Source organism: Pezoporus wallicus, unplaced genomic scaffold (genome assembly GCF_028554395.1).
Source record: "Pezoporus wallicus isolate ANWC-B61680 ecotype Strahan unplaced genomic scaffold, APGP_CSIRO_Pwel_v1 contig_5908, whole genome shotgun sequence".
NCBI lineage: Eukaryota > Metazoa > Chordata > Aves > Psittaciformes > Psittacidae > Pezoporus > Pezoporus wallicus.
In genome coordinates this window covers 1,612,325-1,638,790 of record NW_026635282.1, presented here as the reverse complement: position 1 = coordinate 1,638,790, position 26,466 = coordinate 1,612,325, and the positions used below count along the sequence as shown (strand labels likewise).

The window sequence follows — 26,466 nt, the reverse complement described above, 5'->3', positions numbered from 1 at the left end:
CCTCCACCTGCTCCCAGAGGGACAGAGAGGAGAATCGAAAAGAATGCAACTCCCACGGGTTGAGATAAGTACAGTTTAGTAACTGAGGTATAACACAAATCTCTACTGCTACCACCAATGATAATAATGATAAAGGAAATAACAAGGGAAGAGAATACAACACCTCAGCACCAGCCGACCGATAACTTGTCCCCCCTCAGCCCGACCAAGCACCGACCCATATCTCCTCCAACTCTCCAGTCTCCCAGCCCTTCCGGCTAACTCCCAGTTACATCCTGGGCATGACGTGCTGTGGTATGGAATATCTCTTTGGTCAGTTTGGGTCAGGTGTCCTGTCTCTGCTTCCTCCCGGCTTCCCCTCCTCCCTGGCAGAGCATGAGGCTCACAAAGTCCTTGGCCAAACCAAAACATCGCTATCAGTTCTGTTCCCCGTCCGAAAGTCAAAACACTGCACTTGCACCAGCTACCAAGAAGGAGAAACATGACTGCTACCGCTGAAACCAGGACATTATCCACCCCTTATTCCATACCATTCACATCATGCTCAGATCCCACATTTTCAATATACCATCACTCTTATCTAAGTGCATGGACCAGTAGCTATAAAGCTGCTGAGTCCATCTGGTCCATGATGCCAGGCTCCATCTCTTGTAACAGTCTTCCAGAGCAGGAGAGACTGTGTGCAGTGTTCTCACTCATGAATAACTTGGGCAATAGTGTCCATTGCTAAGTCCACCCCTCGATCATGAGTCCATCTCTATGTTGCATCTCTGCTCTGATGGCCTGAAGTGCCATGGGCCCACCAGGCTTAAAATAATTCACTGTCCCCTTCAACAGTTTCTGCAGCTTGTTGCTGGGGATTCCATACAGCTGCCTTCCATCTCCGATGCTTCCAAAGCACTGGAGGGGCCCAGTGGACTAGATACTTGTCCATACTGTCCCACACACCCTGCCACTCATGACTGTCCAGCCTTGGGGAAAATCTCTTGGTCCCCCTGCATCGTCGTCTAACCCAAACAAGACCCAAACCTGACTCTGCTTAACTTCTGAGATCAGACAAAATGGTGGTGGGTAGAACACAGTCTGTATGTGTGCCAACATGCTGATCCCCATCACAATCAGCAGGCAGGTCCCAAGGGTACCCAAAGGCCATTCAAAACCTTCAGAACTCTCAGTTGATGCTGCTGTACTTGTCACTGGGGCTGGTGTAGCTGCTGTGCTTGCCGGCTCTCCCACCGCCAGCTTCTCTTTTCCGGAGTCCAGCTCTTCCTCCTCTGCCTTGCTGGGAGATGCTGCGTGGTCGCCTGCATCCTCCTGGGGCTCGGTGGGCGGCTTCCCGGGAATGCTCTCGACCGTCGCGGGGCTCGGCTCGGCCGCAGGGCTCGGCTCGGCCGCGGGGCTCAGCTCTTCCGCGGGGCTCGGCTCCTCCGCCGCCTTCTCCCGCTGCTCGGTAGCCCCTTCCTTCTGCTCCTCGACCGCCCCGACCTCCTCCACCGGCAGCCGTCCCCTCGCGGCCTCCGGCCCTGCTCCCGCCGCCGCTTGGTCCCCGGGGCCGCTCTCCCGGGCCAGTTCGGCTGCCGCCGGCTCCCGGGGCCGCTCCCCCTCGGCTCCCCGCAGCCTCACGAAGATGGAGAGTAGGGTGAGGGCCACGACGGTGAAGAGCAGCCGGACGGCCAGGTACAAGTCCACGGCCACGTCCGTCCCGCCCTGCTGCTGGAGCCCGCCCGTATTACAAGCCATTGCCATAAAGCACAGTGAGACAAGAATCTTAGCCCAAGCCCCACACTTGATAAACACTATCACAGCAAATACCGGCTCTAAGTAAGTTACAACATTCTGAAGCTGTGAGATCAACAAGAACAACTCTGAGAGCCAATAAATCACCATTGTGACAAGTGACTATTAATCCAGTCAAATCTGTCGTTATCTCAACCCTTCGTGCCCCACGTTGGGCGCCAAAAAGAACTGTTGAGGTTTAAACCCAGTCAGGTAATTCGTTCGCTCACTTTCCCCCCTTTCTTGCCCTCCACCTGCTCCCGGAGGGACAGAGAGGAGAATCGAAAAGAATGCAACTCCCACGGGTTGAGATAAGAACAGTTTAGTAACTGAGGTATAACACAAATCACTGCTGCTACCACCAATGATAATGATGATAAAGGAAATAACAAGGGAAGAGAATACAACACCTCAGCACCAGCCGACCGATAACTTGTCCCCCCTCAGCCCGACCAAGCACCGACCCATACCTCCTCCAACTCTCCAGTCTCCCAGCCCTTCCGGCTAACTCCCAGTTACATCCTGGGCATGACGTGCTGTGGTATGGAAAATCTCTTTGGTCAGTTTGGGTCAGGTGTCCTGTCTCTGCTTCCTCCCGGCTTCCCCTCCTCCCTGGAAGAGCATGAGGCTCACAAAGTCCTTGGCCAAACTAAAACGTCACTATCAGTTCTGTTCCCAGGCTGAAAGTCAAAACACTGCACTGCACCAGCTACCAAGAAGGAGAAACATGACTGTTACTGCTGAACCCAGGACACCTGGGCAACCTGTTCCAGTGCCTCACCACCCTAACAGGAAAGAATTTCCTCCTTATATCTTATCTAAACTTCCCCTGTTTAAGTTTTAACCCGTTACCCCTTGTCCTATCACTACAGTCCCTAATGAAGAGTCCCTCCCCAGCATCCCTATAGGCCCCCTTCAGATACTGGAAGGCTGCTATGAGGTCTCCACACGGCCTCCTCTTCCCCAGGCTGAACAGCCCCAACTTTCTCAGCCTATCTTCATACAGGAGGTGCTCCAGTCCCCTGATCATCCTTGTGGCCCTCCTCTGTACTTTTTCCAACACATCTGGTGTCCTTTTCATGTTGAGGACACCAGAACTGCATACAATACTCCAAGTGAGTTCTCACGAGAGTAGAGCAGAGGGACAGGATCACCTCCTTCGACCTGCTGGTCACGCTTCTTTTGATTCAGCATGTATGTGAACTTAATCAGAGTCTATCATGTTGGCAGATATTTGGAGAAAGGCACCTCCATCCCAAACACCGAATTCCCCTCAGCTCCACTTTTACTTGACCCTGTCGGCCTTAGACCACCAGCTGTAGTGGGCTGCTCATGTAGCAATGAAGAGTATGAACAATGGCACTTCCTATTTGAATTCTGTCCTCTACATTCACAACATATATTGTATGCATGAATAGCAGTGCCTGGCTTAAATCCAGTGTGAGGGGTTTTATCAAGAGGATTATTTTTAACAACTTCAGATCTCTTTTGTTACACAAAAATTTCATAACACTTAAAGATACAGTTTGGATAACTTTAATGAGGCTTTGCAATTTACATTCAATATGTATAAGTACACAAAATATAAGAAATCACATACACATACAAACTTTTGGTTTACAAGTCAACCAGCATGAACTACACAAGCTACATTTATTCACATAACAAAAGGAAACATTGACAAGCTTCATTCACCGATCAAACATCTCAACAATTTACAGACCAGCATTTTTTTTGCAGCTGCTAAAACAACAATCTTCCATAAAGAACAAATAATTTATGTCAACAGATACACTGACATCACATTCTATGAAATGAAAGTGCCAAACCTAACACTGACTGGATGCTTCCACTATTCAGCAGAACCCACTTGAAGCAACAGTGTGTAGCTTATACCAGCATCAAATCTGTCCACGGTTTATCAGCTCTGTGACTGAGAAAATAAACCACATATAGAAATTCTTTAGGGTAAATGAAGCCATTTCATTTCATTAAAGGGTTATTTAACGCACTTATTTTTTAGCCTTTTTAAAACAAAAAGGAAATAGCTTTTAAACCAAAAATGAAATATTTAAACCTTTTGGGTTTTTATTTTCTGCCTTAAACTATTCTCACATACGACATGAATTTGTACCTGATGAATAACTTTGGTCCCTCAGACTACCTGGTGAATCAGTTTTTAACTATTTTGTCAAAATACTCCAACAATTCACTAATGCAGTTATTTGAAGCAGGTAAAAATAACATAGGCATTTCTATCTTAATCTCTCTGCTACAAAGTCTGATACTCTTATTTTTTTTTTGAATAAGAATATGGTCACAAAATCAAAGCTCCTTTTAGCAGCATTAAAGGTGAAGTTCCTCCTGTGCAAAGTCCTGGAAACTTTCTGATCCCTTCAAACACACTGAATACCCTTAGCAATTCAGACACAGAGCCTGAAAAACTAAGCATGCCATTTGTTTTCACAAAAAAAAAAAACAACAAACAACAAAACAACACGCCCCCAGTGCAGTTCCCTGCAGAGATGCTCATTTGGTCACACTCATTTTTCATGAGACACGTGTGACCTTTTACAAATGAAGCACATACACCTCATGAGCAACACAGTATATGCCTTACGGGAACACTGCCTTCAGTTTGGGAGTTGAAAAAAATGAAACAACTACATTTTTTACAGATTAACCACAGCTTTATGCCTGTTAGTTTCAACAAAATTTGTTGAAAGGACTAAAAACTCACCAATAGATCAGAAAACGTAACTGTAAGCAAGCTGAGCTGATCTGCTGTGTTCCGACAAGGAACTTCATGGTTTGTCAGTGATTTGAAAGGAATGCTTAAGCTGATGAAGTCTGCAGCTCTCCCAAAAATTCATAGAACAGTAACTAATTAAGAGGTCAAGTCAATGAACCACGCAAATATGATCATTTAATAAGTTGGGCACAAACAAAATGCCTTTTATATATCTAACTGGAAATTCAATGCCTAAAAGCAAAGAATACCCTTAGGGAAAGGATGCTGGAGTTCACCCTAGGAAGCAGTTACTCTGAAAAATATCTGAGGGTATCACTGGTAGATAAAATCTATCCCTTTTAAAAATGACCTTGGAGATGACTTTCACAGAGTCTCTTAAGAAGTCTGCTAAGGTAAAGGATTTGGTAGCGGAGTGTTATAAGGAGCCCTGTTCACTTTAATACCTGGAAAAGAGGAATACAGGACAATTCATCACTCTACTACCAGTTTTGGATAGGATGTATTCTAAAGGGAATTAGAACATTCAAGTGCCTCTTTCGGAGTAGCAATATCAAACCGGTTAGCAGCAAGAGCAAACTGCTCAAGATTTAAACAAGTGCGAAACCACTGAGCCTTGGAATTAATTTTAACGTGTTGCCCATGCATGAGAGCTGCCTCCATCATCTCTCCATACATTGTGTTTAATGCCCTGTATTGCTGAGCGGCTGTAGGTTTATTTGTTTGGAACTTACTGGTGACTCAGATATTGCTGCAACCTTCAAAGAATTCTTGATGGAGCTGAGTTCCCACATGTGTAAATTTATGATGTGCACACCACAACATCCCCTTGCAATCTTGTACAGGTTTTTAAGCACAGCTTTCCGAAGAAGAATGTACACCCAGGGATCTAAAATCTGATTCCACGTTGCCATTCGAAGAGCAAAAAGTATTGTTTCACAGGTCTCCTTTGAAAGACTCTCATTTATTCCAATTTTGGCCATTGTTACCTGAAAATGGAACATTTTAAAATTATCATAAAAAAAATACACAAAGAGAGCATGCAAACAAGTGAAATTTCAACATTTTCTCTAATCATCACACCTTAACAGCATCAATGCATCCCAATTGCAAAGTATATACTTTCAGGCATGTAATATTCATCATCCTAGAAATCCTGTTTTACATACGATAGACACGTGTCTCTGCTGAAACTTGAGCAGAAGATGGCAACCAGACAGAGAATACCCCCCAAAACCAGTAACTGATTTGAGCAAGAATACAAACTTACCTAGAATTTAAGCTAAAAAAATGTGCTAAAACTGTTCCAAGGGATGGGTTTTTCAATTATAGAAGCTACTGGCTGATCATTTCATGATCTTTTTTATGAAATTTATTTATTTTTCCACATTTTCAAATTAAAGTCTGCATAAGGAATATAGGACTTTGATTTCATCAAGAAGGTTCACACATTTTAAGCTGCAACAAAACAGAATTTACTGACACTACAGGGTTTAGAGGTTTCTAGGAAAAATTAAGCCATGGTGACAAAGGCCACCAATACCCCTCCTCTTGCCAGTGGAGACACAGAGAGTTTTATTCACCTGCGGAGGTGCCGATGGATAGACCCACAATAACAACAATGCTGCCAGAGCCAAGTTTCACATGAGTGGAAGTATTACCCTTCCAGTATAGCTCAGACTGCTTCTGACAGAGGACAGCCAAGAGCTACACCAGCCCAGCAAGTTGTGGCTGGCCTCCCCACTTTGCAGAGCTGCAACCTGGGCTTTGAAACACCAACCATAGTGGAACACCACCTGTAGAGGCTTCTGCCACTGAGGTTTTGTAACCTGAGTTCCTGTGTGAAGAAAGCATGACTCTGCAAAGCCAGGAACCTGCCAGAGGACGGTAAATTATCTCTCCCTATTATTAATGTTAAAAGCATATGAAGACTTTTTTGGTAGAAAGATGAAACACTATTAAGGCTTTCAGTTCCAAAGCCTTTAAAGCAATACAGCTATTTAGCTAAGAAACAGGATATTTTACAACTGAGGAGTACACTGATTTATTGAGTGCTAGAGGTAGGATCAGTATGTCCAAGTGCAGAAAGTCATATTTTCACTAAGATACATTGTAAAAAAAAAAAACCAAAACAAAAACAAACAAAACCAACAAACAACATCCCCAAAACTCCCTAAAATATAATAATAAAAGGAGAGAGAACTACTGTTCAAGATTCCAGCAAATCTATTATAATCCTTTTTAAAGGCTTTTCTGTATTCCTAGGCCCTACTTATAGCTTGCAGGTCACCACATCTGAGTATAAACTTGAGTGGAACAGAGTGAACACATAAAAGGAGCCTGGACTTGCTTGATTAAGCTTTGATGAAGAGTTTCTGTATGGCCATCTATGAGAACAGCAAAGAGAACCCTGTGGAACATTCCTAAAGAAGCTGGTAAGACTGGCAGAAGCACAGCTGGGAACCAGTGCAAGGAGGAGGAGGAATGTCTGAGCACTGAGCCAACACAAACACTTCCAAATCAGTTCCCCGAATCTGCTTTTCACCCCAATCTAATGGGCGCATTCCTTTCTGACATCAGCAGCCCACCCAAACTTGGACAATTCCTTTGGCTTCTGCATAGGATGTTTTCTCAGGACAGTCCTACACTTTATTTATTGGAGGTCCAATAGCACAAGCTAAACTCAGACAGAATAGTCTGTACTCATTCAAGTAGGACTGGGCAGCAACTGATGACACAACAGCGCTTACAGACCAACCTCCTTACCAAATATACTACATGCTTGACTTGATACAGATATCTAGTTTCCTAATCTTGATGTAGTTCAAAATTAATATGTTGTTCTTCTCTTGCAGTCTGCAAAATTAATAAATGACAAATCCAATGCAATTTATGCCCAGAAGAGGAAGCACTAAATGCTGACATCTAGGAAATGTAGCTCCATCCAGATTTTGTAAAACTATTGTTTTCTCACATTACTTTGCAAATTTGTGAAATTCCTTTCCATTTAGTAGTAATCACCTCTAAGTGAATCCATTCATCTGCTGTTCAACTTGCTGGCTCAACATAAAGTACCTCTGTTTTGATTATGGATTTACATACAGTAAATCAGGACAATAAGAAATTTGATATACAATTTTATGAATTCTAATACTTGAAGAAGCTTCATCCAGAGCATTTAAGTTACCTCTTCTGAATTCTGGACATATAAAAAATAAAAAAAAATAATGCATCTGAACTCAAATAGATGTTATGTACATAGCTAAATGCCTAAGCAACTCAGCTGTGAATCCATGTATTGGAAATAATAAACAAATCTACATTATCTATACATTTTGTTTCATAAAATACAAATTTTTCATCCAACTTTTATTATTTGGTAGTGTTATGCAGAAATTGAAAAGGTTTAATTTCTTGTATCACTAAAACCAGCATAAAATCATATCCCAACTTTCTGAAGTTCTGAGAGACTAAGACTTCCCTATAGGCCTGGAGTAAGACAGAGAATCTCAGCTGAACCACAAGCATGAGCATTTTTATCCTGAAACACTTGTGGCAAAGCAGCGGTAGCAACAGACATGTAATCATTGCACTCTCTCTGAGTATGAAATGAGATAGCTTCTCACTCTTCCAAAGAGCCTGCACTCTACTGGGAGGTTTTCCATGTCTTCTGAGAAAACACATAGGAAACCTGCATGCAAATGAAGTCAGCTGCATGCAAAAACAGGGAAAAAAGAAGACTATGTCCTGCCTACTGGAGCCTTTCTGAAGTCATCTGATGATTTCTAGAACAAGACCCTGCAGCTGAAGAGAGGTAGAATGGAGTGAGACCAATATAAGTTATTATTTCTATCACATTTTCATGGCTAATTTTGTAATTAAAATTTAAATTCTTAAAATGCTATTCCAAAGTCAGTTTGAAATCATAATGATAAAAAGGCCTAATACACTACCATCTGTTCAATAAAGGATATCATTGAAGCAAAACATGCAGTCAGTCTGTATTTGCTCCCTAATGCAAGTAACTCGTGCCACTGAACCGGCTCAGAAACTGCAAACAGAGCTTGCTGCAGTGCTAAGCTGGCTTCCGAGAGTAGGACCTCCTCTGGAGGCACAGAGAGGCCACTTGAAGGATGATGGAGGAATCCTGTCCTCTGTATCCAGCAGTACACAAGTAGGGAAGTGGGAAGAGGCAATGTGATTGCATCATATCTACTTGCCTTTGATCTCCACAACATAATTTAATATTCATGCAGATTCAGCACTATGACTCAAAAAATTAATCCCCAGCTGGTAAATAAATGTAACTGATGACATTTTCTAACATATTTAGAAATGTAAAAATGCAAGTAGCACTTTGCTGAGTTATGCAATGTTTATACGAACATAGCTGTAGTATGTCTGCCTGGTTTGCAAAGAAAAACAAGAAAGTAAGCAATAGAATACAAACTTTCTTTAGGAAAGTAACTGTAAAAGTATAACTGTAAAAGTGACTTCCTAAACCAAGATGGCCATCTTGTAAGATAGAAAGCTATTCTGACTCATTGTAGTCCTTGGTGATTTAAGGAAAGACATACGCTCTAAATCCAGGTTCCAGCCTTGACTTCAGGAAAGTGGATAAAAAACAGTCACCAAGAGATTGTCATGGAAAGCAGAGCAGGCAAATGCAAGAAATTATCTTCCTCTGTAGCTCAGCCTTCAGGCTCCAGCTCCCTATGGGAGCCTTGCAGACCCTCCCAAACCTCTTCCTCTTCCTTTGGATTTTATAACAAGCAGTTCTGAGAATTTCTGCTAATGGAAGAAAGGTCACGTTTTTTTCAGGATTTGCAGAGTGCTCATATGTTGTCACTGATGCCTACGTTGAATCCAGAGGTGCCACAAGGCAGTATTGTACTGACTACATTCCGCTTCATGTAAAATAAAAAATATATAATTAGTTGGAATTTCGAGAACTTTTTGGAACTTCCATTATCCATATATGCTAAAAAGAAGCTGCAGTCTGCTACAGGCAAGAGCTGACAGAATATAATACTTTGTAGTACTCTATAAACTTCAAGAAAAAATTTGCAAAAGAGCGGGAGAGAAAAATCAGAATGTTCCTGCCTTCACATTTTATGTACCATTTTATATCTCCAAAGAACAGCCATTAGGAAAGAAACACTGACAGCAAATCATTGGTAGCGTATCACTGCTATGTACATTTTCCAGTATATAACCAAGCTTTTGTTGCAAAAAAGCTGAGTATGCTGCTTTTTTTTTTTTTGATTTTATGCCCGTTTAAAAGCAAGGGATTCCAAGAAAAATATGTACTGCACCACTTCTGCATCAAAATGTTAGTACATGCACATACTTAAGCCACATAAAATGCTTTTTCTGTTACAGATCTGCAACATGTTTTTCTCTTAATGACTTCCTTTCCCTTTTTAAAAGAAAAACAGAAACCATACCTTCAACATTTCTATACCAGATGATCATTTGGCACAGCACGTAAATTTTAACTGAGCTTAATGATTTTATGTGTATTTAAAAAGGATCTGGAGAAGACAAAATGCATTAGCAAGTTTTCCTCCACATTAAGGGTGGAGGGGTAGAGGGTACTTTTAAGGGGATACGTAATACTCCCATGTATAAAGTTTTGCAGGATCAGCTTCTGACAAATAGCACCAAAATAAAGGAGTCTCCTTTTCTCTCACGTACGTTCCTGTGAAAAGAATTACACTCAGACAATAGATCCACTGGATCACTATTCACTTGGGGAAAAATCTTTTTTTGTATAAGTTTATTTGGCCTCCATGTGCTTCATATTTACCTGCCTTAAAATGGAGCTGTGTAAACCTTTTGAAGGTATTGTAAAGCTAAAGGCATTCAGAGCTCAGAGGTGTTTCCAAAGCACTACTGCTGTGATAAAAGTCAAAAAAGTACAGAACAAACAAGAAAACACATCATTTTCCACAGAGCAAACGAAAATCGTTTCTAACATTCCTTTCTCAGACATAGTTGATTCTGTGACCAGGCAGTTTCTCACCAGCACAAGATGCATCACTTCCTGAACATGGTACCGGTTAGGCTACATGTGCCTTTTCTCATGTTGGCAACATCAAAGCCTTGAAACAGTATGTTCAAGTACCCCTCTGAGCTGGTAGGGCAGAGCTCACTAGAACTGAAAGCCAAAGAAAGGACTGCACTGTAGGAGCAAATATATGGCACTGAAGCCATTACACTAAACTACAGCTCCATGGGCGTCTGCCAGCCAGCAGCTCAGCTCCATCTGACCTCAACATATGATCCCTCCTCACTGAGGCTGTTCCGTTCTTCCGAGCTTTCTGCTCTTCTCACACAGGCTCAAGTCTGCAGAGGACTCACAGTCTGTTGCACTCCATTACTGTGCCATTAGAGTCAAGTGTGACATTTTCACCATCTGTGTTTTACAGCTCTATGCAAAATATTTATAGATGGCGATACACTTTCTGAGCAAACATTTGGAAACATCATTTGAAATGAGATTTTTATGTATGCAAGAATTGGTCAAAAGTACTGAAAAAAACAAACGTAAAGCGCCACAACATTATGCTATTTATATCTTATTAACTGCCTTTGGCATTATCATGCCCCGTATAAAGCAGGAATGCAATTCTGAAATAAGCCTCATAAACAGAAGGATTTTTTTGTATGCATCGACTTACAAATATTAACTGAAGGTGAAGTTTCCATTTTCCATATTTACATCTGTTTTGCTGTAACATAAATTTAGGTTGGGCTTCAATGAAGCATTCCAGCTCACCTTTGTTTCTCTAAAAGAACCCAGATTATTTCTATCTTGGATTGACAGTCCTTTTTCATGCTTTTCTTTCCTCCCTCTCAAAATCAGAAATAATTTGGTTCAACTAGCTGACAATGTAATTGCTCCCACACCTTAATTAACTCATTTGAAAGGAAAGCAGAATGGATAGGGATAAAGAAGATTTCAGCACTGAGATGATTCACTCCATAACGAAAAGACATAATGTCCATACCACAGTCAAATAAACAACCTGTTTCCTGAGCTACATATTTTTAAAGTTACAGGAAAGCCTGCTTCCATAGAGCAAGGAATGTATTGCTGCCTATCAACAATGTCTGTAACAAAAAACCTCTTGCACAAAAAAAAAATAATTTCACAGATAAAATTTAAATATTATTTATTCAGCAATGCTGAAAGAGTCTTTACTTACAGACAACTGCTAGACCTCTTGGGACCAGAAAACAACAGAGTACTTCTGATCCTGCATAATAAGGATTATCCTGAGAAACACAAATCAAATAAGTATTTAGGGATGTAAGGACTGTATGTATTCAGGATCTATTTGTTCTTCCATTAAGATCATTTGGGTAAAGCTCCAAACCCTGGAAACAGCCTATTACTTCTCTTTTATTGCTTTGCTTTTTCAAGGCTTTCATACTCATTCAAAAACAATCACATTTTTACTGGTTAAATAAATATTGATTTAAGAACAACAGAACTTCTCTCACTAATACCCTACAAATACACAAGAATCACAAACACATAACACTGGGGAGGAAGGCAACTGTCTGAATACAGAAAAAAAAGAGACAATATACAGACAACCTAGAGAAAAAAGATACATGATTATAGAATAATTCAGTACTTATTATTCAGCACTTAATTATGCACAGGATCAAATCAGTAGCTTAGAAGTGAACTGTCTGATCAAATATCACCACATTCACGCTGCATCATTACTAAAGTCATCCTCCACTTTACCTTTCTGAGGAAAGATGCAGTACAGATTAAGCAACCAGAGGCAAATCTTTCACTTATATCTCTGAAAGCAAAAAATTTTATTCTATAGGGAATGCAGGTTCTGCCAGTTCTTACCTGGCCACTTCTTTAATTCTCTCAGATTCATTACTTTTGTCTAAGAATCCAAGAATCACGCTGAACTGCCTAAGGGTTCCTTGGACAAGTCAGTCCCCGATTTCAGAGGAATGGCACATACAAGCAGGCTTTCAGGGCAAATACCACCAAATCCGAAGATATCCATACATGTTGGAGGTGTTAAAAGAAGGAAGAAGAATGTCACAGTCATAATATACAGTGGCCTTTTCACTTCTTCTAGAATTCAGGGGGACAGATGGCTTTGACATGAGACCAAGCCAGCAAGACCTCAAGTCACAAGAGGTGTGAAAAATAACCTACTCTATTGCCTACCAGTGGAGTCAAACCTTCAATTTAATTATCTGAGAAATTATGGTGTTTATTACATGGGTATAGAGGGAAAATAAGGAAGGGGGGAAAAATCTAATTTGTGACTATATTTTATGTATGTTTACATTTACCAAGTATGCAACTTACAGAGTGGAGGAAAATGAAATCATCTTGAAGGACTGAAGTCATAGTCACCTGGTGCTATCTTGATCTGCAGTATTTAAAAATCTGCCTGCAGGTGAAGAAAGATGTGATGTGTTCCTTTCATGGTGTTTTTTTCTTCAAATCACCTTTATTAAAGTGGCTTAGTCTATCTATCATTCTGAAGAAGTATGCTAAGAAGCTATAAACAGAAATATCAAGGCTAATGAATTAGCAACCTATTTACCAAGTTGGAATATATGATTTGCAAATTTATTTTTTTTATGTTAGCAAATAAACTAAAAGGGACTCTGCAGCTGCAGCACATTTTAGGTGGAAGAAGGAAGAGAAAATTCAAATCTCCATTGAAGAATGATTTATTTCTTAGTACTTCTGCAAAAATACACTCATGGTAAAAGGTGGATTCAAATTTATTTCCAAATCACCAATGAACTGTAAATCATAAAACAAATTACTACCAGTTAATGGATCCTCACCTCCTTCCTGCTTCACCTTCTGTTTAGAGAAGTGTTTCCATGCAGTGAGGCAGATGGGAACACAGCTGGCCACATCCTTGCCAGAACAAAAGTCTCCCTCCTCATGTCCTCATATCCTGATGTTGGTCACATGAGTGACAAAGTCGCTTGTGGGCAGACTCACTACATCCTCTACATCCTCCCTCAAACCTGTAACCTAGTGGTGGCCATGCAGCCTGTGCACAGCCAGCTTGTGCAGGGTTCAAGCCACTGAGGCAGCTGGCAGCAGACAGGTCAAGGACAGCAGATAGGGGACCATATGGAGATCAGTCAGTGAGTTCTATTTCTCCAATTACAAAGTAGTCTTTAGTTTCTGTGAGTTTAGTATTGAAGTCTAAATGCCTTAAAAACCTCAGTTCAGGATATTGCTTACACAAAGGCTCATCTTCAGCCTTCTTTGGGGAAATCATGCAGAAACACTACTTCAGTGCCATTCAAATCCACCCTTCGGCATGTGTCTCTGAATGAGGTCTTCACACAGTTTATTAAAAATTGGAGCTAAGAGCAAACTTATGAGCTGTTCTCCACTCCCTGCTCTGTCTGGCATAGATAAGAGGAATCCTTCAGCATGAGACAGTGTATTACCTACAACGCAACTCAGGCTCATTCAGACACTCAGCGATTTCGTTTCAACCTATATGAGAATAAATCTGAAAAAATGCAAAGCAGTTACTAAAATTTTACTGTAAATCCTGTAAACCCTTTCTGCAATATTCTGCTACCTGACCATTACTATTTCTAAACACACATACACAAAACCCACGAGGGGATCATTTTCCTGTTCTGCTGGGCACTCTGCACGCACAGTAAACAGGCACCTTCCTCCTTAGGGGAGCCTGTAACCTAAATTGCAACTCAGCAATTTTTAAATATTTTTATGTAAAATTTAAGTCTTAAAAGCACAGGAAAGAATAATTATTGCTCTGTTTCAAATCTAAACAGCGCATTACCCAGAAGAGTATCCAAGTAATGCACTCTCTCAGACATAAACTGATTCCACACTATGTCCGAGACAACTTCTACCAGAAAGCATTTATAATCACCACACAAAACTTAAGATCGTGAATTAACACCATAATAAATATCTCACAGAATGTATGAATGTATATCCCACCCTGATGTCTGTCATGTTAAACCTGGGGAGGATGAAGAACTTTCTGGAGTTGTGCCATGTGAGTGCATTTGTCCCAGAGAATTTTCAGCAGCAACTTTACTATTTAAAGTCTTCAGATAGTCAGGAAAGAGAGCTTTCCTAAAATAACCATCCAAAAATGGTTATGCCGTGTATGACATTTTCCAGAAATGGTTATGTATTGTCTGATATTTTCAAGCAAGAAAGGCATGAATAAGTTCAATATATAGGAAATACAAATAATTCTCTTGCATCAAACAAAACCAGAATTTATGTCAAAATGACTTACTTTTTAAGATCAGGCACAGAATGCAAAAACTTACAAACTGAGTAAGTAAGAGGAAGTTATAAATGGCAAATTTATCTGGCTGAAATTTTTAAATTTTGATTTTTTGTGATGGCAACTTCAAAACTGAAAAAAAAATTTCTGTGAAAGTCACTGAAATCTATTTTGAACAAAAAAATTGTGTTTCAGTGTATAGATCTTTATGGTTTAATTCCATGCATACAGTATAAATTTAAAAAACAAGCAGCAAGCAGTTTTGAAAGAAAATCAGGAGCACGCTATTTTGGAAATGCAGTGTTCTCATATGACTGGAAACCTGCCTTCCCTAATTCTTCTCTCCAAAACAAAACAATCTAATTGCATTCTGGCAGCTCTGCATTTTCAGAAAAAGGCTTTACGTTAAGTTTTCCCAAGCTGCACAAGTAAACATAGATAACAAAAACTACAGTTATGCTTCCCCAAAAGACTCTGGTAAAGGACAATCTGTCAATCTCAGCTCTTCTTTCCCTGGTTCATATCACTTCTGCAGGACAATATGCTGACGATCACCCATTTCTGCTCCAGAACTTCTTTCCTGTTCTCAGCTGCTTAGCTCCCTGACTTCAGTTAGAGGGAGACCAACTCCTGAATTACAAATGTAGCCGCAATTAATATAGAGTTTCTAAGCACTCTGTGTTAAACTAAGCCCTGGCCCACACTTAAAAACATTGTCTTTTAATGATTCATATTTCTCAGAAAGGCCAAGGCCAAGGCCTGTAAGAGCTCTACATACTGTAAAAAAATTAAAATAGGAACAGGTCAGTTCTGAACACTGAAACAGTACCTTTGAAATTCAGTATTGTTTTGGGTGGGAAAACTAAGCTAAGGAGAAACCTCTATCATGAGAATAAGAAAACACCAATCAAAATGAGTGCTTTTTTTCCTCTTAACCCCTAAAACCAGCTATTTATTCCAAAATAGCTTTTGGGCCGTAATATTACGAATGACACTAACATTTCAGCAATTCAATCTTCAGTATGAGAAGCTCATTTGGAGGAACTCCAGCAAGAATAGTAATTAAATTTGCGCAGTGTTCACATATCTATTGAAAAACTCAGCAAGCAATTCAAAGCCTATGATATGAGGGTGAGTGAGAGCTGTTTTTCTAGTGTAGCTTGAAATGACACTTGTATGACACGGTTTTCTTTACAGAGGACCTTAATATTTTATTCAGTCAAACACTGGTACTGATTTACCTCTCCTGACACTGCAAAGCCTGGAAGAGAAATAACAACCTATAGTTGACAATAACCATTCCTGTATCAATGCTACAGACTAAAAGGGCATATCTAGCAGGCCTGCTAGCAAAAAAGTTTTTTCCTTTCCCTATGATACCAGTTCATTTATTAAAGCTGTCAGCACAGAAGTGGGCTCCTGAGGGGGACTTGCACCCAGCCTAAGAGATGCAATGACAACATCCAATGGCACTCCTGTGGAGGGCCTGCAGCAGGTCAACTCTGCTATGCCCATCAGCCTGCCACAGGCAGGGTATGAAGAATAGCCCAGACTCAACTTGAACCACACCTTCTTTACTCCGACAACACATCCCGGTTTTGTATGGTGTCAACAGACAAACATTCTAGCAAAACATGACGAGAATTCAATGACAAAAGCCAGCACAAACATAGTAATAATCATTGATTATCTTCTTTAAAATCTGAATCTTGAGAAAGACAAAGTGTGGTTTTCCCCTGTGAAAGTAACTTTTACAACAGCATTCAATGCTGCAAAGTTAGCTAAATATGTTTAAGAGTATTTCCTTCAGTCTTCATGAACAGATCAGTGGAAATTGAAAGCCTAATTTATTATTTGTCAGAAGAAAAGATCACTCTTGTGATCACTCTTGTTGATAGCGCTTATGCAGGCACAATGGGCTCATGGAGACTGCAGCTTTGACTAACAACCTACTTAGAGAATATGCTTCTGCAGAGCAGACCCCCATAAGATCTGGGGTGACTTTACATGGTGAAAAGGACTCACTAGCAAAGCAGGGACCTGCATCTTGGGACATCTTGTGTCTGCTTCTCCTAAACTGTATAAAAGTCACAAGAGCACAAGAGCAGAGACAAATTTTTAACTATTTTACTGCAGGAACAATATAACCAGCAGTATTTGAAGGCATACAAACAGGATTAATAACACAATGGGCTCACATACATGATGCCCATTGCACATATAAGCATAAGGTAGTATAACAGAAATTTTAACTGCCAGCTTATTATGGCATACAGAAAACATGAACGAAGGGAGATGCTTCAAGGATAGCACAGGTACGAACTCCTGGCAAAGTGTCATTAGCCACACATATACATGATTGTACATACAAAAACACTAAATGAGATATATGCACAGCAGCCTGCCTGCTGCCACAAAGTACCTTATACTGTGCAAATTTGTGGCCTAGAATTTAGTAAGTGTAAAACCTGCAACCCACTGACTTCCTTCAGTAGGGACCAACTGTGAGCCTGTCTCAGCACCCAAAATACCTAGTAGAGCAACTAAGGTGGGGTGGGCTGGGGTAAGGATATTCCAGTGAGAGCCTCCTTCTTAGTGCACTACTGCCCTTCTCACCTCCTCCGACAGCATATTCACCAAAAAAGACCACTCGGACCAGCTCTGCAGCTTCTAGGCTGAAGTGATTCAGCAAACCGTAAGCTAAATGCAGCCCTAGGTGCACAAAAAACAATCATCAAGCCTCCTTGTGTGAGCCAATCTGAGGACAATAAGTCAGTGAGTTCAGAGAGACACAGCGCAACGACCTCAAAAGGGAAGAAATGACATGAGACTGCTAGAAATTAATCAAGGCAGTGAAAAAAGGAACTGAATAAGAGATGATTTAATCATATGAAATAAACAGCTGAAGTCTCTCAAAAAGAAAAAAAAAACAGAAATGGTGATTTTCTTGCAGTAGAGGGGAGGTAAAACTAAAATGAAAGTAATCAGGTAACTGTATGGAAAGAGATATTAAGAATAATTTGAATGTAAAAGTATTTTTCCCAGGCTAAGACTGTGTTCCACACATGAAAAAAATTATACATTTCTACATATCATAATTTGTTCCCATAGATAAATTCACTCTGAAATAAATTCCTCTTGCCCATTACAGGAAGTTCACTTTGCTACTCCAAAACCAAGATTTAAAATATGTTTATCACTTAAGCCCACAGAATTTGACATAGCAAACTCAGAATTTGCTCATATTAACACAGCTCCAAAAACATGCTGTGTCATGACAGACCAGATGTCAAGTCACAGCCAAAACCAGCTTTATGTAACAATCAATTTCATCAGAGATGCCTGTCACAATGATCCAGACCAATATTTTGCTTTGGGAATCCAACCCCTAGAGCCCAGATTTATCCAACAAAATTCATATATTCCTAGAAAAGGGCTAAGACTTCAGCAAGGATGAAAAAAAGATGACTTACTACCCAGAGAAGTTAATGCTACTATCTTTAGAACACGGTTTCCTGGAACTACTCATCACAAAGGAAAATTATTTGACTGTTAGAACAAATGTGTCTCTGCAAGTCATTGACTACATTGATTATCCAAAAACTCATGAATTTCACTTGTTTTGCTTTTTTTTGAGAATTCTCTCCCACTCTTAACTCCTTTTGAGGAGATGAATATTCCCCCATAAGGCAAGAAGCAGGGAGTACCCCTCATTGTGGTACCTCTATAAGGAAAGATTCTCACAGAAAATGAACATTCCAGCAGAAAATGAAAAAGCTGCTAATTTCTGAGGAATAGATGCGATGGAGTTCACATCTATAAAGGCACCAAAACAAATTCATTACCCCTGAGCAGGTGCAGAAGTCAAGTTCATCTCTGTGATAGACACCATTTGGGATGATGACACCATGGCAAGTGCAAGGTCCTGCACCTGGGTCAGAGCAATCCCAGGCACAGCTACAGCTTGGGCAGAGAAGAGATTCAGAGCAGCCCTACGGAGGAGGACTTGGGGGTGTTGGTCGATGAGAAAATGAACATGAGCCGGCTTCAGTGTGTGCTCGCAGCCCAGAAAGCCAACCGTATCCTGGGCTGCATCAAAAGGAGCGTGACCAGCAGGTCGAAGGAGGTGATCCTGCCCCTCTGCTCTGCTCTCATGAGACCTCACTTGGAGTATTGTGTGCAGTTCTGGTGTCCTCAACATAAAAAGGACATGGAACTGTTGGAACAAGTCCAGAGGAGAGCCATGAGGATGATCAGGGGACTGGAGCACCTCCTGTATGAAGATAGGCTGAGAAGGTTGGGGCTGTTCAGTCTGGAGAAGAGAAGGCTGCATGGAGACCTCATAGCAGCCTTCCAGTATCTGAAGGGGGCCTATAGGGATGCTGGGGAGGGACCTTTCATTAGGGACTGTAGTGACAGGACAAGGGGTAGCGGGCTCAAAATTAAACAGGGGAAGTTTAGATTGGATATAAGGAAGAAATTCTTCATTGTGAGGGTGGTGAGGCACTGGAATGGGTTGCCCAGGGAAGTAGTGAATGCTCCATCCCTGGCAGTGTTCAAGGCCAGGTTGGACAGAGCCTTGGGTGACATGGTTTAGTGTGAGGTGTTCCTGCCCACGGCAGGGGGTTTGGAACTAGAGGATCTAAAGGTCCTTTCCAATCCTAACTATTCTATGATTCTGTGATCCAGGGTCTTCTGCCTCTAATGGCATCTAAAAGTGATTTTAGCACAGGACAGTGACTGAATATATAACTTCATTTAGAGAAAAAAAAAAAAGAAAAAAAGAAATCTAATAGTGAAGTAAATCTGCAGCTGGATTACAACATTGGACAGACTTAATTTTGGTAGCTGTGCACATATGACAACTGATGTACCGCACCAGATTAAGAACGGAAGAAAACTGAAGAAAGCAAACCCCCCACTAGATACAAAAAATCACACAGAATAAATCCAAAGTCCTGCATCTGCAAACCCACCATACACTGCACCACCATCCTCCACTTTCTCTTCCAAAGGTTGGTTTGGTTTCTAATCACTTTGGTTTATACTGAGGCAATTCACTCTCACCTAACATTTTGTTCTGTATGCTCTTTGGGATAGAGAACACGGGTAAAAGACACAATTCAAAGACTGACACTGACTTTTAGGTTTAGCTTTAAAAAAAAATAAATAAACAAGGAAATTATTTTGAAACAGGCATGTATTTTGATACTTTGCCAAATCATTTCACCTATGAAGACCTGCTCCTATTTATTTCAGGAATATTTATTTTGCTATATGCTGATTATATTATAGAATGTAAACTATTAATTTCACAAATTAAAAGCCCGCAGAGGTTTCCAAGAAATTGGACAAGTAGATTTGGATCAGCACTTCATCATAAATCAGACATTTGGATAAACCCTGGATCTCTTTATTGTACCACTTGAGCACTATGTCCCTGGCAAAGCTATTCCACTGCATTTATATGCACCACTGCAGTGCAATAAAGCTTGCTAAATTAACACTGCATTTATAATTCTGTTTGTATTCAGTGAATAGAATGCTAAAAAACAAAGATTGGGTAACTCGGAGAATTAACTTTGGTGTAAACTCTAAGATCCTAGCAATTAAGAAAGGTAATGCCTACCAAGGACCACATCCCATTGCACTGCATAAAAGGCTAATTGTTCACTTCCTTGAACTTTGTTTACATTAACTTTCTTTTTACCGTCTCTTTTCTAACATATATTTGTCCATATTGCAGAACTGTCTTCCATACTGCAACGCTAATTTAGGTGATTGATTGGCTCATCTTGTTTCAAAAGAGATCTAGAAACAAAGCATCACAAGCCTGGAAGGCACAGACAGCACCAGCAGATTTGCCACCCAATGAACCAGGACTGCTCATGTATCGTCTCCCACGGCCACACAATCCCAAAAACTACTAAGTAAAAAATTAAGCAAAAAGTCATTCACTGATCTGTATCACCAGCTGATGAAAACATCAAACTCTGAAAAGGTTCTGAAAACAGCTTTGCTGATAGAGTAATTCATCGTTAACTACAACTTAGAAGAAGTTACACACTTTAACAAAAGTAGCAATTGAGATTTCATTAGAGTGTTAAGATTTTTAAAATTATGTTGTTATAATTAATACAAATTGAACAGCATAACAAAATTACCAACACTGAGAAAACAACCACAGTAGTTCCAATTCATTGTTCCTTCATATGTTGAAAAAATTAAGTATCTTTTTTGAATTAAGTCTATAGCTCCTTTGACACCAAAGGGATTTTTTAAAAAAATCAAATTAATTCCAACCTTTAATCACAGTTATTTTACCTCAAAATATGTAAATGTCACCAGAGGATAATATACTGAGTTCTTTCATGAAAAGCAAAGCCATCGTTTGAGTTGTTTTTCCTGAATACCATTCTGTGGCTTGCCCCAGACAAATTTCAGGAGATATCTGGAAGCAGCTGGAAGTTTGTTCACCACAAAAGGCTGCTATACTGTTCTGATGGTTTACTTTATGCTCTATACACTACAGCCACTACACTGACAAAAGCCAACATGAATTTAAACTATGTTCCAGAGCAAGCCTAGAAAAATGTGTGTTGAACAGAAGTGAAGGAGGTTTTATGCATTTCAGTGATGCAGAGATCTATATGCAAACTTCTCTCCTTGAAGTCTGCAATACTGGATTAATTAAATGCTACTTGCTAGATATACCCAACTGCTGCAGCTAGGCTAACAGCAGTATCTAATTTAGAACTAGTTCAGGTAACTCCATGCTATACTATAGGCAGTAAGGAAATGAGATATAGTTGGATCGGATTCAGAACTGAGATTTAAGTTTCTGTATTTGTAAGCTCAAATCAAAATTGCTCCTCATTCATATCAGTGGAAAACTATAGGACCTTGTTTCTAGGAAATAAATTCAGATTTCCTATCACTTGTAACTTAACCTCTCTCACCCCAGTAAAAAAAAAGTTTTCTTCAGTCAGGTTTACTACAGCAAAAAGAGCACAGTTAGTATCAGTTTTATAATGCCATCATATAACAGGAGCTATAAAATATTTTCCTGTATCATAATCCTGCTTCTTTGATCCTGCTCACTGGCAAGAGCTCACACTAACATGGGCAACACTTACCACTTTGGAAGAGTCACTGCAGTTACCTGCAAGCAGTCCTAAGTTACAGCTGGGACAGCAGAGAAAGCACAGCCCCTGCATAGAGCAGCTTTGCTACTCATCTGCCCAGACTAAAACCCTGCCTGGTCAGGTCTAAACCAAATTTTAAGCCACTGCCAAACACTAGTTTTTAATATGACTCTAAAGCAAAGCCCTTAACACCCTGCTAATGGAGTGGAGGATTTTTACATTCTTAACTGTTAGCTTCCGTCACACAGTTCACAAGTAAACAGTAACAACAACAACAAACACACTACCATAAATAAAAAATGATACAAACCACAGTGCAGACTAAACAGACCTGCCACTCAAAGATTTCACTGAATTTTTGGACAAACTCAATACCTGCTCTGATTTATGCTAGCCACTGTTCTGTGACCATTGTCTCCTTCACAGCACAGGAAATACAGTCCTCACAGTCCCTAGATTTATTTAGCTTACTCAGTGTATTTTGCTTATGAACAGAAGTGGAGAATAAATTTCATTTTTGTTATAGATGCACAGGTACATAAATTACATGCAATATGCTGTAAACTTAATATATTGAAGAGTGACTGGAACTGTTATCACAGCTAAAGCGCTTTAAAACCTGGAGATAAAAAAGTATAACTTTTATAGTGATGTGCATTAAAAATTGGCAAACATGTTAGGCTCTTACCAGGAATGGACTCCAGCAAATGCAAGAAACACACATTATAGCCAAGAGCTGAATGATCATTTCAAAATGATGAGATCTGCCTTGTCTTTGTTGACTTTTAAATTTGACTCTTAAGAGAGTAATTCCTGTGACTGCATTGCACAAGAATGAAACAGCAAGGGCCAGTAACCCAAGGCAAGAAAAAAGTAAGAGATAAAATCTGTCTTCCCAGTCCTCAACATGTTCTGTTTTATAGAAGCACCAGGTCCTCGATGCTTGAATTTGATAGGCTCTAAACCTAAGAACAGGCAGCAAAGCTATAAGAACAGCAAACAGACATACCATAGTCAACATCATTTTCACATGTTTAGAAGTCATTTTTGTAGAGTGAAATATTGGCTTAGTGACTCCAATGCACCTTTCAACAGCCATCACACTGCCCAGGAAAAGTGGGCACAAACCAAAGAAAACCATGCAGATGCCAAAAACACTGCAAAGAATGTTGGACTGATTAAATCGAATCCAGTCTTTATCCGATGCATACACAAACACTGCAATGGCTCCGTTGATGAGGTGGCCAAAGAGATCTGTGACGACCAAGCCGCTCGCGAGAAGCAAAAAGGAGGCTTTGGATTTCTGTCTAAATCTCTGATATGCCTTCAGGAGAATTGCTATTGCAAGACTGTTGGACAGAATTCCCACTGTCATGAAGATGATTGAAAAGAAAACTGAAATCTTCTTCTCTGTATGGCAGGTTGTGTTTTTCAAGATTCCAAATCCAGCCAGCCCTGGCGATTTTGAACTGTTCATGGTTAGGAAAGGAGAAGCAGCTCTCAAAACATTTCAGCTGTCTTGCAATCAAAAGACATCTGCAATATTAAAAACAAATATACGCACACTGTAAAAGGCATGCCACTGTTCAAATGACATTTGAAGCAGAAATTCCATACTATTAGTCTGTGGTACAAATTTAATTTTCTGGTTTTCTGAGTGATATGATATGGCACAGGATAAAACAATTATCTGCATGGATTATATAATGCAGAAAGATTGTACAGTATCTTTATAGTTTCTGCACATAGCAAGATAAACAAAATACTGTATAAGATACATAATGCTCATGTACATATAATCAGAGAAACCACCAAAATATTCTGGTGGTTAAACTATAACAAATATTTTTGCGACATTTACTTATCCTATTTGGATAATATCCTATAATGATAAATAAGCATTTATCAGCCAAAGTAAGAAGTTAAATACTCAAAACTGGAATGCTTGGAGATGATAATCACACTCTAGTTCTCTACTCACTGTTAAGCATTTATTTTCAAAATAATGTCCTAGCACTTTCCAAGTAATTCTCACAATCCAGTGTTTTTAAGCTTTAACGTAACCAACGTTTAAGTCTCCAACTCCCCAGTGCCCTCACTGAGGCACAAACTTGCATTTTAGACGCTCCCTTACTCAAAGCCAATTCTGCAAGTTACTTCACACTTTATCTCCCATCTCTACTCAGGACATTCCTGCTACTGAAAACTTCCCATGCAGAAAAAAACAGCAGGCTTTCAGATCGCCCGTCACATAGAGGTGCTGAAGTTTCCCAACTACTGAGCTGGATCAGAAACCGGGCAAGCCGGAGCCAGCGGTACTTCCACCGTTCGGGACGGCTGAAGGGGAGACCCCCCCCGGCGCGCTCCTCGGGCGGAGGGGAGAGGCGCGGGGCAGAGCCTGTCCTGTCCCGTCCCGTCCCGTCCCAACTCCCCGCAGCGCGGCAGCCGCGCTAGGAGCGAGCCCCCACAGCCGCGCGAGCACGTGGGTATCGCCGGCGAACCGGGGAGCACCCGAGGTACCAGCACTCACACACCCCACACACCCCCCACCGTCCTTCGCCAGCGGCCTTAAGTGCGCGCCGGTGCCGCCGCCGCCGCCGCCAAGGGCGGGGCGAGCCCGCCTCGCAGGGCACAAGTGCCACCGGCCGCTGCCGGTTACCGGCGCTAACACGGCTTCGCGCCGCCTCCCTGTGCCGTCGCACCCCGCAGAGCTCCCACCGCCCGGTCCAGCTGGCGGGCACCGCTCCTTCGCCGCCCCGGTCCGTTGCCGCTCACCTCTCCGCGCAGGGAACTGCGCGGCACCAGGGAGAAACGCAGCGGTTCACAGCCCGCCGCTGCCTCCCGGCCCGCCGCTGCCTCCCGGCCCGCCGCCACCGCCCCCCCATCTCCGCCCGCCTCCCGCCCTCCCTCCGCCTGCCCTACCGGCCTTCCGCCCTCCCTCGCTGCCCGCGGATTGTCCGTCCCGCTGCCCGCCCCCGTCTTCCCGCGGGGACAGTGCCGTCGCGCCGCGGGGGTCGCTCCTGCTCCCCGCCCGTCCCCCACCCCGTGGTGTGCAGGGGACCTGGGGGCTCCGACTTCGCACGGGGACCCGGCACCTACTCGTCCCCACCGAGCCACAGCGTTCCCGTGCCTGGCCCCTCTGGAGAAGGCTGCGGGGCGATGCGGACGGCCCGGGGGTGCCTGGCTCTGTGCCGAGAAGGTGGCGACCCCGAGCTCCGGCCTTCCGCCGCTGCAGGAGCAGAGAGAGGTGCAGGGAATTCGTCCTTCGCACACCAGCGCGGAGCATCCTGCCTTGCTGTGCCGGAGTGCAGAGGGGTGACTCCGTCAGGGAGGACCCGGCAACACGCCACCCCAGCCAGGCAGGGTGAGTTCTTGCCCACGGTTGTGCCGCCACAGAGAGTGGGGCAACCACGAGAGCGCATGTGCTCTCATCTAGAGGCTGTTCCTTCGCTTTCTATGTGCCCAGCTATCTGTCCATTTTCTGTGTGCCCGGTCACCGTCTTTACCAGCGCGCAGGGAGCTCAGGAGGAGACAGCCCCCAGGAGCACTGCCATGGCACATAGCAGTAGGCATCGTGTGCTTACCGGGTTGTGTAGAGCAAACAGCGCTCCTTGGACCTTATCTCCACTGGAGCACGAGATGGTGGTCAAATGAGGAGTTAATGGTACTACCATAAGGCTAGAGATACAAAGGTCTTAGTTTCCCATCGTGTACTTGGGCTGTTACAACTTGAATTTACAGGTAACTTCTAAATTCTCTTATACATCAATGTTCAGGACTATCAAGCAGGCCTAAAGGGGATTTTTATTAAAAACTGTTATTACAGGAATAAGCCAAAATATAAAATCAAGGTCAAAACAAAATCAAACTGCAAAATATTACATGGGCAAGAACGATGGAGAACTTGTATTTGTTTCCATTGAGACACAGTCTTGAGCTGTAACACTCATAGCTCTCTCCGCATGGTGATTACTTAAAAATTAAAATTTTTAAACATGTTACAGTTTTTGCTTACCCTCGTATCGTGAATACTGTGGCTACAATTTGCCTCTCCCTAATCCACCAGTGAGGTAGTACAGTCCAGCTAAATCCATTCTTTCAAGTAGTATCTCAAGGTACATAAACAACTAAAATCACCATGCAATGGCCTTCCTACTCAAAATGCTTGTCAGATTTTGGAATTTTATCATACAAGCAAAAATAATCAGCTTGGTCTGGTTGGGACCTATACTTTCCCAGGAATTATTTTTTTAAGGCAACAATAAAACATAAAAACATCCCAAAATACATTATTGCCCATTAAAGTTCAGAGCAAAAGGGTTTATTTTGTGTTTTCCTGCCCAGAAATAAATGGAGATGGAGATCTCAAACTACAGACAGCTTGCACCGTGCCCTTCTTTCATAGCCAGATTTCTTCACCCTTCCTTCAAGAAGGGTGATTGTGTTTGAAAAGAAGCAATGAATTTGGTACTTCAAGATCATGCAGTCTGGGAGGTAGAAG

At 41.6% G+C, this 26,466-nt stretch overlaps 1 protein-coding gene across 4 annotated transcripts; it reads right to left on the bottom strand.

Annotated features, from left to right (window-relative positions):
* Positions 1–3,308: 3,308 nt before the first annotated feature.
* Positions 3,309–25,202, bottom strand: PTGFR (prostaglandin F receptor). 4 transcript variants are annotated; one of them, XM_057417261.1, is made up of 3 exons: positions 22,654–23,628; positions 5,260–5,514; positions 3,309–3,709 (listed from the first exon to the last, which is right to left on the bottom strand). In XM_057417261.1, exons 1-3 carry the CDS (start codon positions 23,440–23,442, stop codon positions 3,698–3,700), a joined length of 1,056 nt encoding a protein of 351 aa, XP_057273244.1. In that variant the 5' UTR covers positions 23,443–23,628; the 3' UTR covers positions 3,309–3,697. The 4 variants fall into 4 exon arrangements, with proteins under 4 accessions (XP_057273244.1, XP_057273236.1, XP_057273227.1 ...); XM_057417253.1 differs by lacking the exon at positions 3,309–3,709 and adding an exon at positions 25,075–25,202 and having other exon boundaries at positions 4,104–5,514; positions 22,654–23,501; XM_057417244.1 differs by lacking the exon at positions 3,309–3,709 and having other exon boundaries at positions 4,104–5,514; positions 22,654–23,625.
* Between the last annotated feature and the right edge of the window lie 1,264 nt (positions 25,203–26,466).